Source organism: Somniosus microcephalus, unplaced genomic scaffold (assembly GCF_052327205.1).
Source record: "Somniosus microcephalus isolate GS21.2 unplaced genomic scaffold, FLI_Smic_1.0 scaffold148, whole genome shotgun sequence".
Classification (NCBI taxonomy): domain Eukaryota; kingdom Metazoa; phylum Chordata; class Chondrichthyes; order Squaliformes; family Somniosidae; genus Somniosus; species Somniosus microcephalus.
In genome coordinates this window covers 21274-34066 of record NW_028225335.1, presented here as the reverse complement: position 1 = coordinate 34066, position 12793 = coordinate 21274, and the positions used below count along the sequence as shown (strand labels likewise).

General features: G+C 46.9%; 1 protein-coding gene across 1 annotated transcript in view; it reads left to right on the top strand.

The window, feature by feature from the left end:
• The window catches only part of LOC147082187 (uncharacterized), a 21845-nt gene extending 9052 nt beyond the window's left edge, over positions 1-12793 (top strand). The window contains exon 2 of the mRNA XM_085980410.1: positions 11456-12793. Within this exon, the coding sequence (XP_085836536.1) occupies positions 11585-12688 (1104 nt within the window). The 5' untranslated portion in view covers positions 11456-11584 and the 3' untranslated portion in view covers positions 12689-12793. The remainder of the gene's footprint in view (positions 1-11455) is intronic.

The following is a 12793-nucleotide window of genomic DNA, read 5'->3' as shown; positions in this document are numbered from 1 at the left end:
ATGGTATGCTGGCCTTCATTGCAAGAGGATTTGAGTACAGGAGCAAGGATGTCTTACTGCAGTTATACAGGGCCTTGGTGAGACCACACCTGGAGTACTGGGTGCAGTTTTGGTCTCCTTACCTAAGAAAGGATATGCTTGCCATAGAGGGAGTGCAGCGAAGGTTCACCAGACTGATTCCTGGAATGGCAGGGCTGTCGTATGAGGAGAGATTGGGTCGACTAGGCCTGTATTCACTGAAGTTTAGAAGAATGAGAGGGGATCTCATTGAAACATATAAAATTCTGACAGGGCTAGTCTGGGTGCAGGGAGGATGTTTTCCCTGGCAGGGGGTTTAGAACAAGGGGTCACAGTCTCAGGATATGGGCTCGGCTATTTAGGACTGAGATGAGAAATTTCTTCACTCAGAGGGTGGTGAACCTGTGGAATTCTCTACCACAGCAGGCTGTGGAGGCCAAGTCACTGAATATATTTAAGAAGGTAGATAGATAGATTTCTAGACACAAAAGGCATCAAGGGGTATGGGGAGAGAGCGGGAATATGGTATTGAGATAGAGGATCAGCCATGATCATATTGAATGGTGGAGCAGGCTCGAAGGGCCGAATGGCCTACTCCTGCTCCTATTTTTCTATGTTTCTATGCAACGTAATAATGACTAGATAATCTGTTTTTTTAGTGATGTTGATATTGGCCAGGACACCGGGGATAATTCCCCTAATCTTCTTCGAAATAGTGCCCTGGGATCATTTACGTCCACCCGCGAGAGCAGCCGAGGCCTCGGTTTAACGTCTGATCTGAAAGACGGCAGCACCTCCGACAGTGCCGCACTCCCTCAGCACTGCACTGGAGTATCAGCCTGGATTTTTGGGCTCAAGTCTCTGGAGTGGGACTTGAACCCACAACCTCTGACTCAGAGGCGAGGGTGCATTTACTTGCCGCCCTTCACGACCCCAGGATGCCCATAACACTTCAGGGCCAGTTCATTGATTTTGAATTGCTGTCGCTGTTGTAATGTAGGGAAAGGTGCCAGCCAATTTATACTCGGGGACCCTCCGTTATTCCTTCCCCTGGCTTCCCTCAGAATCCTCGGATGGAAACCATCATGTCCCTGGGATTTGTCCCCCCTCCGTTTGAGGAACGTCTTCAGTCCCGTATCTTGTAGCTTTTAAAAGCTCTTTAGAATAATTTGTCCGTGACTACACTGTTGTGGAGTATTTTAAACCAACACTCGACACGAGGTTTTAGATCGATAGTCAAGTTGTCTTTATTGCCCCGGTGGGGAGACAGTCTGCTTTGTCTTAGCCAGACCTTTCCAAATTGGTACAGCAAACACTACATTTTTATACATTACAATACACATGTCAAAATTCATTCCTGCCACCCGATTGGACCTTGGCCCGCATGCACCTTCACTGATTGGTTGCCTATGCTGCGTTACATTAAAGCACCACCTTTATTATCGGCCGTTATCCCACAAGCTGTTGTTGCACCCATGACCTTTGTTTATGCCAGATGGGTCTCATCAACATTGTACTTCTGACTCATTGTCCTCCTTTCCTGCCTCTCTCGGCCTCTTTCATTGGTTTACTTCCCTGCCAGAACAGAACTTACATCCTCTTAGGTCTCTTATGGTTTCCACATCCGACTATGTTATCAACTTAGAAAAAGCTTACTACTGCAAAAGGCCCATTAGATTATTGTCTTTATTACACCATTCAGTGAAACTGCCAGCGATGTCAGTTTAACTCTTTCCCCACTGCAATCCCCCCTTTTGGTACTTGGCCCTTGCCCAAGTTAAGCCACATGTATAAGCATCGCTGTGCCTCCTGCCCCATGCGGTGATCAGGCGCTGGTTCGGGAGGCCCTGCATACCCATCATGTTTAGAGCAATCTTGTGTTTTCTGACTCGCTTTAGCTCTTTGTTTGGTCCGTTTCTTTTTACAAGTGGTGCATGCTGCTATTTCCCATCCTATAGCCATGACTAACTGTACTATCACTAATATATGAGAAATGATGCGGATCCATGGGTGTATGTTGACATTCACTCCCCAATCCCACAGCTTCTCATACCACGGGACGTCCTGTAGCTCTACCTCAATGTCCCTTTTGTCGAAATCTCGACTCTCAGTGGGACTCTGAAACGATCAGCTCCGGTAGATGTTCTTTTTTAATAAATTTTTACTTGTCGCAAGGAGAGCGTCCTGCTCAGTCAAAGGCTAGCAGAGACTCTCCAGAATTACAGATTAACAACACATTTATACAGTAAAGTAAACAGGTTATGGTTTCTTCATGTGCCTTTCAAGTCAGACAAAGGGACAAAGAGTTCTTCAATCCTTAACTAAGTTTCTACATATTTCTACAGTCTGGCATAGCGAAAGACTATTGATAATACAATGGGTAGTTATTTATTCTAGACTATTTAATTAAGATGATCAGTATTGAATGGAATGTAGATACTTCATACAGTATGTTTCTTCTGTTATCTGGTGGTCAAGCCTCTGGCCAGGTGGCTTGCGTAAGGTTCCCTTTACTCATGTAAATGGTCTTTGTTTGCAACGCAGATAAGCAACAGTTTACAGTGTTTAGTCACGGTTAATATGTTTAAGGAAGGAATAGAGGACATTTCTGCAGAGGCTTCTGGGAGGACCGGGACTCCATTTTGTTTGTCAAAAAGGGGCACATGTAACTATATTCAGCTTTAAAAGGTACATTTCCACCCTTTCTAACTCCCCAAGATCCCTTTGCAGCACTATGTACTGTTTCACCATCTTACTTAAATCCTCTTTCATTTCTTGCAGATCCTCTTGCAGGCGGGGTATTGGGTCCCTGACTGGATCTTCATAATTAACCAACTCGTCCTTTAGACTATCTGGCACATTTAGTTTTATCTCCTCCCTTGAATGTACATACACCAATCTGGTGTGTCCAATTGTCACAGGGACCTTTGGCGTAAAGCAAAAGTTAGGCATTGTGATTGCACATACAAGGTTACTATATTGGTACTCGGTCTCTGTGGTGGCTATACAATACTCCCCTTCGCCTCTATATCTCGAGCGGGTGTGATGGTGATCAACATGTGATAATTCCAACACACATCCCTCTGTCTTATTATAGCCGCACTCATCCTTACGGCCTTCTCCTACCGGATGTGGGCATATCGTAAGCGTGCCTTTCCCGTGGCATCCGTTTAGGGAGACTCCTCTCATAGTACCATTCTTCCTGATGGCATAGGTATCAATTGGATAGTATTGGAGACATGTCTCACCCCTCACTATGCCTATGTTTGTTACCTGGTACTGTGGGTATGGAGTCGTGTCTAGTCCCACCACTGGTATCAGGAGTACCATGCCTATCATTGCTGTCACTTCTGCTTTACATTTTTGCATCACTGGATATACTCTGGTCATCCCTTTGAGGGTGCAAGCACTCCGGGGGCCTGGATTATGGCTCAGGCCATAGAGCTGTGTGCTGTTAATCCAGTCTGGTACCTCGCCTCGCTGTATCTGTGCCAGATTATGTTTTAACTGTCCGGTGATCCATTGGCCATAGGCATGACACAAGCCTCTCCCTACCCCATCTTTTGCCTGTTCCTCATCTCTATGGTTTAGTTTGTTGATAATGCTAGCATGGTCCTCTATAACCTTGATTCCCTCGAGTAATTTCCTTATCGTATGTCCTCCCAACTCTCATCCTTGTCGAACCAAACCAGTTTCCTTCTCTAAAATCTGTTGTATTACCCTTTGTAGTCGTTCCACATGGCTCTGGACTCCTTGTATATCTAGGGCATTAATGAATGATGTCCCCGTGTTTATTCCCGTGAGTATATCGGTTCCTAAGCTCCTCTTAATCCTTTGGTGGAATGCAGCATGTCCCCCGAGACTAGTGGCCCCTGTCGGATCATCAGCTTGGTTAATTACATTCTTCATCATATATGCTTACAATTCTCTAGTTTTAGTAAACCTTTCACAATATCCTGGCCATTGTAACATGGTTAAGTTCATTAGTACCGGTACAATTTTGTGTCTCCCGTTACCACACAATTGTTCTCCCTCGGTAAATAATACTAGTCCATTCATGGGTCCAGGTTTCATATCTGGACATTGTAGCATCCTCGGTTCGCTTGTCTCTTCTTTCTGTGTATTGGGAGCCGTGGATGAGACTCCGAATGTGATTGTTCCATTAAAACATGGTGCTTCTTCATCATGTACTTGTCGTGTAATGTGGGATGTCCCTTTGCTTATTTCGTGTCCCAGCAGTAATCCCACCCTCATGGTGAAGTTTCCCTGTAAATTAAGCAGAAGCCTGGTCGTCACCAGAGGTTAGTTTATCACCGGTGTTTATTCCATTGTTCCTGTGGGATTTAAGATCAGATGGGTTATTGCTTTATCGTTTTAATTGGGTCCAATGTTTCCATCTACCCTTTCCCCTCATATCTATACATGCGCACGTATCGCTGGTCATGATAACCTCAAATGGTCTGGTCCAGCTAGGTGAGAATCCCGATCTCTCTGGCAATATTTTAACAAATACCTGCTCGCCCACCTTGGGTAGGGACTCCGAGGCCCCCTGCTTTTGTATATTTTTATCTCTGATGTCTTGTTGTTCTTGAACTTCTTGTTTGAGCTCCTTCAATTGATTATCCAATGTTTGTACGTATTTCCTAATTTTATCTTTTAAGGGTCCTAGTCCCTCGCTACCAGATGCTACTCCTTCCGGCAGACACATTGCTCGTCCAGTCCTGAGTTCAGATGGTGTCAGTCCGGTCACCCTGTGATCCTTTTTCCATATTCCATCTCTACCTCTGGCTGCGCCTCTCTTTGTCCACTGCTCCTGCTCCTCCATTTCAGTCTCCTCTTGGATTCTTTTAATGTTCACTTCCTCTGCTGTTATTCTACCTGCTGCTCTTGCTGCCTGATCAGCTAGCATATTTCCTGTTTGTTGCTCGCTCACTATCTTGCGGTGTGCCTTTATTTTAATCACTGCTACCTCTTCTCCTTTTACCACTTCTACTAGGTCTCTCACTACCTCCTCATGCTGTATTGGTCCTCCTCCGGAGGTTACATATCCTCTCCTATTCCACGCTATCATATAAACATGCACTACCCCAAACGCATACCCACTATCGGTGTATATATTTACTCGTTTTCCTTTTGCCAATGTCAATGTTTCTGTGAGAGCCACTGGTTCTGCTACTTGAGCTGAGGTTCCCCCTTCAAGCCCTCCCTTAGCGACTGTTTCTCCGTTCTTGGATACTACTGCCCAACCGTGTGTGGCTCCCCATTTATATCTCGGTGCGATCCGTCTACATAAAAGGTGTTTTGGGGATTTTCAAGGGGCGATTCTGATACGGTTCCTCTGACCTCTTCTTCGAGTACTAACTGACACTCGTGTGCCTCACCCTCTGTTAGCATTCCCTCTGCGGGGTTGACTCTGTGTTCCCTTATGATCTGGACTAATCTGTCCTTGGGTATCAATACTGCTTCCCAAGCTGCCCTCCTTCTGTCTGATACAGCCTTCATTTTGCCTGTGTTTAGCAGGTCCACACTGTGTTGTGTGTGTAATATCAGCTGTCCTGACATAGTGACAGACTCGCATATCTGCACCGCCCATGCGGCGCAGTCGAGGGCCGCCACACATCGCGCCATTCCTTTAGCCACGGGGGTTTGTTGGGTGGAGTAATAGGCAATTGGCCTCATATCTCCCCCGTACTCTTGGGTGACTACAGCATTATAGAAGTTCCCGTCTATACTATAATATATATGGAATGGTTTGACTATATTTGGCAATCCTAGTGCGGGTGCGGATGTCAGGGCTGCTTTTAATTTTACATAAGCCTTGTCATGCTCCGATTCCCATCCTATCTTATCAGTGGCGGGTCTCCCCCTTTAACTAACCGTTAAATCGGCTCTGCTTTCCCTGCAAAGTCTGATATAAAATTCCTGCAGTAGTTAAACAGTCCCAACACTTTCCTCACTCCCCGGACGGTCACTGGCCTTGGCATGTCTTTTATGGCTGCCTTTTGTTCCTGCGGGAGTGCCTTATACTCCTGGCTAATCTCGTGCCCTAGATACTTTACTTTGGACAGTCCAACCTTTGCCTTTTTTTGGGGGGTTCAGTTTAAAGCCAGCTTTCTTAAGTGTCTGGAGGGTGGCTAGTAATGCCCACACAGGTTCGAATCCTGTTTGTGATGCCAATTGTTGTGGAGTATTTTAAACCAACACTCGACACACGGTTTTAGATCGATAGTCAAGTTGTCTTTATTGCCCCGGTGGGGAGACGGTCTGCTCTGTCTTAGCCAGACCTTTCCAAATTGCCACAGCAAACACTACATTTTTATACATTACAATACACATGGCCATCTCATGCACAATTCATTCCTGCCACCCGATTGGACCGTGGCCCGCATGCATCTTCACTGATTGGTTGCCTATGCCGCGTTACATTAAAGTACCGCCTTATTATCGGAAAAGTATATGTCAAGCTGTTGTTGCACCTCTGACCTCTGTTGGTTCCATGTCTGGCTATGTTATCTCCACTGCCAATTCAGCAACTTAGAAAAAGCTTATTACTGCAAAGTATGGTCTTTATTACACCATTCAGTGAAACTGCCAGCGATGTCCGTTTAACTCTTTCCCCACTGCAACACTCCTCCTCCTTGATTGCAATGTCTACATCGTCCCTCTCTTTTGTGAAAACAGACGCAAAGTCTTCATTAAGAACCATATTCATGTCTTCCGCTTCCACACACAGGTTACCTTTATAGTCCCTAATAGGCTCCACTTGTTTTCCTTGCCAATATTTTTTCATGCCCTCTCTTTGCTTTTCCTCTTTCAAATAGTGCCATAGGATCTTTGATGTCCACCTGAGAGAGCAGACGGGGCCTCGGTTTAACGTCTACTCCAAAAATCGGCACCTCCAACAGTGCAGCACTCCCTCAGCACTGCACTGGAGTGTCAGCCTAGATTTTTGTGCTCAAGTCTCTGGAGTGGGACTTGAACCCACAACTTTCTGACTCCGAGGCAAGAGTGCTACCAACTGAGCCACTGGCTGACACTAAAGAACAAGCAGTTCTGACGGGTCAGAGCGATCATAATATGATCGAATTCTTCATTAAGATGGAGAATGAAGTAGTTGACTCAGAGACTAGGGTCCTGAATTTAAATAAAGGAAACTACGATGGTATGAGGCGTGAGTTGGGTAGGATTGATTGGGGAATGTCACTCAAAGGGTTGATGGTGGATAGGCAATGGCAAACATTCAAAGATTGCATGGATGAACTATCGAATTTGTTCATCCCTGTTTGGCATAAAAATAAAACAAAGAAGGTGACTCAACTGTGGCTAACAAGGGAAATTAGGGATAGCCCTGACAACATTCCGGCAATAGTACTGAAGACTTGTGCTCCAGAACTAGCTGCGCCCCGAGCCAAGCTGTTCCAGTACAGCTACAACACTGGCATCTACCTGGCAATGTGGAAAATTGCCCAAGTATGTCCTGTCTACAAAAAGCAGGACAAATCCGACCCGGCCAATTACTGTCCCATCAGTCTACTCTCAAACATCAGCAAAGTGATGGAAGGTGTCGTCGACAGTGCTATCAAGCAGCACTTACTCAGCAATAACCTGCTAACTGATGCCCAGTTTGGGTTCCGCCAGGGCCACTCAGCTCCTGACCTCATTACAGCCTTGGTCCAAACATGGACAAAAGAGCTGAACTCAAGAGGTGAGGTGAGAGTGACTGCCCTTGACATCAAGGCAGCATTTGATCGAGTGTGGCATCAAGGAGCCCTAGCAAAACTGAAGTCAATGGGAATCAAGGGGAAAACCCTCCATTGGTTGGAATCATACCTAGCACAAAGGAAATTGGCTGTGGTTGTTGGAGGTCATTCATCTCAATCACATGACATCACTGCAGGAGTTCCTCAGGGCAGTGTCCTAGGCCCAACCATCTTCAGCTGTTTCATCAATGACCTTCCCTCCATCATAATGTCAGAAGTGGGGATGTTCGCTGATGATTGCACACTGTTCAGCACCATTCGAGACTCGTCAGATACTGACGCAGTCCGTGTCCATATGCAGCAAGACCTGGACAACATTCAGACTTGGGCTGACAAGTGGCAAGTAACATTCGCACCACACAAGTGCCAGGCAATGACCATCTCCAACAAGCGAGACTCTAACCATCTCCCCTTGACATTCAATGGCATTACCATCGCTGAATCCCCCACTATCAACATCCTGGGGGTTACCATTGATCAGAAACTGAACTGGACCAGCCATATAAATACTGTGGCTACAAGAGCAGGCCAGAGGCTGGGAATTCTGCGGCGAGTGTCTCACCTGACTCCCCAAAGCCTTTCCACCATCTACAAGGCACAAGTCAGGAGTGTGATGGAATACTCTCCACTTGCCTGGATGAGTGCAGCGCCAACAACACTCAAGAAGCTCGACACCATTCAGGATAAAGCAGCCCGCTTGATTGGCACTCCATCCACATTCAACATTCACTCCCTCCACCACTGGCGCACTGGCTGCAGTGTGTACCATCTACAAGATGCACTGCAGCAACTCGCCAAAGCTCCTTCAACAGCACCTTCCAAACCCACGACCTCTACCACTTAGAAGGACAAGGGCAGCAGATGCATGGGAACATCACCACCTACAAGTTCCCCTCCAAGCCACACACCATCCTGACTTAGACCTGTATCGCCGTTCCTTCACTGTCGCTGGGCCAAAATCCTGGAACTCCCTTCCTAACAGCATTGTGGGTGTACCTACACCATATGGACTGCAGCGGTTCAAGAAGGCGGCTCACCACCATCTTCTCAAGGGCAATTAGGGATGGGCACTAAATGCAGGCCTAGCCAGTGACACCCAATCCCATCAACGAATTTTTAAAAAGCATAAGATCCAAGTAGAGGACATATAAATTGGCCAGAAAAAGCAGTAAACCTGAGGATTGGGAGCAGTTTAAGATTCAGCAAAGGAGGACAAAGGGATTAATTAAGAGGGGGAAAATAGAGTATGAGAGTAAGCTTTCAGGGAACATAAAAACTGACTGTAAAAGCTTTTATAGATATATGAAGAGAAAAAGATTGGTGAAGTCAAGCGTAGGTCCCTTGCAGTCAGAATCAGGGGAATTTATAATGGGGAACAAAGAAATGGCAGACCAATTAAATACATACTTTGGTTCTGTCTTCACAAAGGAGGACACAAACAACTTCCCAGAGAGGTCGGGGAACATAGGGTCTAATGAGAGGGAGGAACTGAATGAAATCAGTATTTGTAGGGAAATGGTGTTAGGGAAATTGACGGGATTGAAGGCCAATAAATCCCCAGGGCCTGATAATCTACATACAGGGTACTTAAGGAAGTGGCCCTAGAAATAGTAGATGCATTGCTGGTCATCTTCCAAAATTCAATAGACTCTGGAACAGTACCCATGGATTGGAGGGTAGCTAATGTTACCCCACTATTCAAAAAAGGTGATAGATAGGAAACGGGGAATTATAGACTGGTGCACCTGACATCGGTAGTGGGGAAAATGCTAGAGTCCATTATAAAAGATGTAATAGCAAAGCACTTGGAAAACAGTGACAGGATCGGACAAAGTCAACATGGATTTACAAAAGGTAAAACGTGCTTGACTAATCTACTGGAATTTTTTGAGGATGTAACTGGTAAAATAGATAAGGGAAAACCAGTGGATGTGGTGTATTTGGATTTTCAGAAGGCTTTCGATAAGGTCCCGCATAAGAGATTAGCGTGCAAAATTAAGGCACATGGGATTGGGTGCAAGGTATTGTCTTGGATAGAGAACTGGTTGGCAGACAGAAAGCAAAGAGTTGGAATAAACGGGTCTTTTTCCGAGTGGCAGGCAGTGACTCGTGGGGTACCGCAGGGATCGGTCCTAGGACCCCAGCTATTCACAATATATATTAATGATCTAGATGAGGGAACTAAATGTAATATCTGCAGGTTTGCAGACGACACAAAGCTGGGTGGGCGTGTGTGCTGTGAGGAGGATGCCGAGAAACTCCAGTATGATTTGGACAGGTTGGGTGATTGGACAGAAGCATGGCAGATGCAATATAATGTGGATAAATGCGAGGTTATCCACTTTGGTGTCAAAAACAGGAAGGCAGATTATTATCTGAATGGCAATAGATTGGGAGAAGGGGAAGTGCAACGAGACCTGGGTGTCCTTGTGCACCAGTCGCTGAAGGTAAGCATGCAGGTGCAGCAGGTGGTTAAGGCAAATGGTATGTTGGCCTTCGTAGCGCGAGGGTTCGAGGATAGGAACAAGGATATCTTGCTGCAATTGTACAGGGCCTTGGTGAGACCACATCTTGAGCATTGTGTGCAGTTTTGGTCGCCTTATCTGAGGAAGGATGTTCTTGCCATGGAGGGAGTGCAGCGAAGATTCACCAACCTGACACTTGGGATGGCAGGAATGACGTATGAGGAGAGATTGGGTCGATTGGGCTTATACTTGCTGGAGTTTAGAAGAATGAGAGGGGATCTCATTGAAACTTATAAAATTCTAACAGGACTAGACAGACTAGATGCAGGAAGGATGTTCCCGATGGTGGGGGAGTCCAGAGCCAGGGGTCACAGTCTAAGGATAAGGGGTAAGCCATTTAGGACAGAGATGAGGAGGAATTTCTTCACCCAGAGAGTGGTGAACCTGTGGAATTCTCTAGCACAGAAGGCAGTAGAGGCCAATTCATTAAATATATTCAAGAAGAAGTTAGATATATTTCTTAAGGCTAAAGGGATCAAGGGATATGGAGAGAAAGCAGGGACAGGGTACTTAATTTGGATGATCAGCCATGATCACATTGAATGGCGGAGAAGGCTCGAGGGGCCGAATGGCCTACTCCTGCTCCTATCTTCTATGTTTCTATGTTTATGACGAAGGGTGATCGACCTGAAAAATTAACTCTGTTTCTGTCTCCACAGATGCTGCCTGACCTGCTGAGTATTTCCAGCAGTTTCTGTTTTTATTAAAGAAATGAGGGAGTGTTTGCTGACGGGATGAATGTTGGGTCATCCTGTGCATGCGCACCTCCCTGGCGGCTGAGGCGAAACACCAACTCGCCCCCACCTGAGCCGCGCACGCGTACCAGATGTTGTGGCTCCGCATGCGCGCCCGATGTTCCAACCGCGGGGTTTTGTGCGCTGAGCATGCGTGTTGCGGACCGATCGGGACGGGCGATTGTAGAGCAGAGGGGGGAGCGCGGGGGCCATGAGCACATGCGCGGGACTCAGCGTCAGCAGAGCGCTTTCTGGAGCGTCGGGGCTTGTGGGTATTACAGCCGCCATTACTGCTGATCCTTTCAACCAACCTGTGCAGCAGCTGGGGCCTGAAAATCAGCTTCACTGCCCCTAGGTTCGGAAAGGGGAAAATTAAACAACAGTTTGCCTCTGATCCTTTTCTGAACTCAATTTACAGGGTTATAGAAGTGGAGCAGTTATAGGCGGGAAGCTCATAACCAAACATCACGTCAAGCTCTGACAGAGTCACTCGATTCATCAGGACCTGAATATCATCGGCCTTTGCACATGGAAGCAGAGAGCAGCGATGACGAACCGAACATGTGTTCGGTGTGTGGACGCGGATTCAGCCGATCGCCTGACCTGGCGAGACGCGCACCGTCACACCAGGGAGAAACCGGGTAAAGGTGGGGACGGCGGGAAGGGCTACAGTTCCCCGTCTGCATTGGAAGTTCAACGGCGCAGTCGCACCAGGGACAGTCCGTTCACCTGCTCATTGTGTGGAAAGGGATTTGTTTGTTCATCCCACCTGCAAACACACCAGCGAGTTCACACTGATGAGAGACCATTTCAATGTTCTGACTGTGGGAAGAGCTTTAAAAGCTCCAGGAAGCTGAAGGGACACCAGCGAGTTCACACTGATGAGAGACCATTTCAATGTTCTGACTGTGGGAAGAGCTTTAAAAGCTCTTGGGAGCTGAAGAGACACCAAAACTTACACACTGGGGAGAGACCATTCACCTGCTCATTGTGTGGGAAGGGATTCGCTCAGCCCTCCAACCTGCTGGTACATCAGCGAGTTCACACTGGGGAGAGACCGTTCACCTGCTCCGTGTGTGGGAAGGGATTCGCTCAGCCCTCCAACCTGCTGGTACATCAGCGAGTTCACACTGATGAGAGACCATTTCAATGTTCTGAGTGTGGGAAGAGCTTTAAAAGCTCCGAGGATCTGAAGGGACACCAGCGAGTTCACACTGATGAGAGACCATTTCAGTGTCCTAACTGTGAGAAGAGCTTTAAAAGCTCCGAAGAACTGAAGGGACACCAGCGAGTTCACACTGATGAGAGACCATTTCAGTGTCCTAACTGTGGGAAGAGCTTTAAAATCCCCGGGGAACTGAAGCGACACCAGCGAGTTCACACTGATGAGAGACCATTTCAGTGTCCTAACTGTGAGAAGAGCTTTAAAAGCCCCCAGGAACTGAAGGGACACCAGCGAGTTCACACTGATGAGAGACCATTTCAGTGTCCTAACTGTGAGAAGAGCTTTAAAAGCCCCCAGGATCTGAAGGGACACCAGCGAGCTCACACTGATGAGAGACCCTTTGAATGTTCTGACTGTGGGAAGAGCTTTAAAAGCTCGAAGAGCCTTAAGGGACACCAGCGTCTTCACACTGATCATAGAATCTAACAGCACAGAAGGAGGTGATTCGGCCCATCGTGTCTGTGCCGGCTCTTTGAAAGAGCTGTCCAATTTAGTCCCAAACCCCAACTTTATCCCCAGAACTCTGCAAAC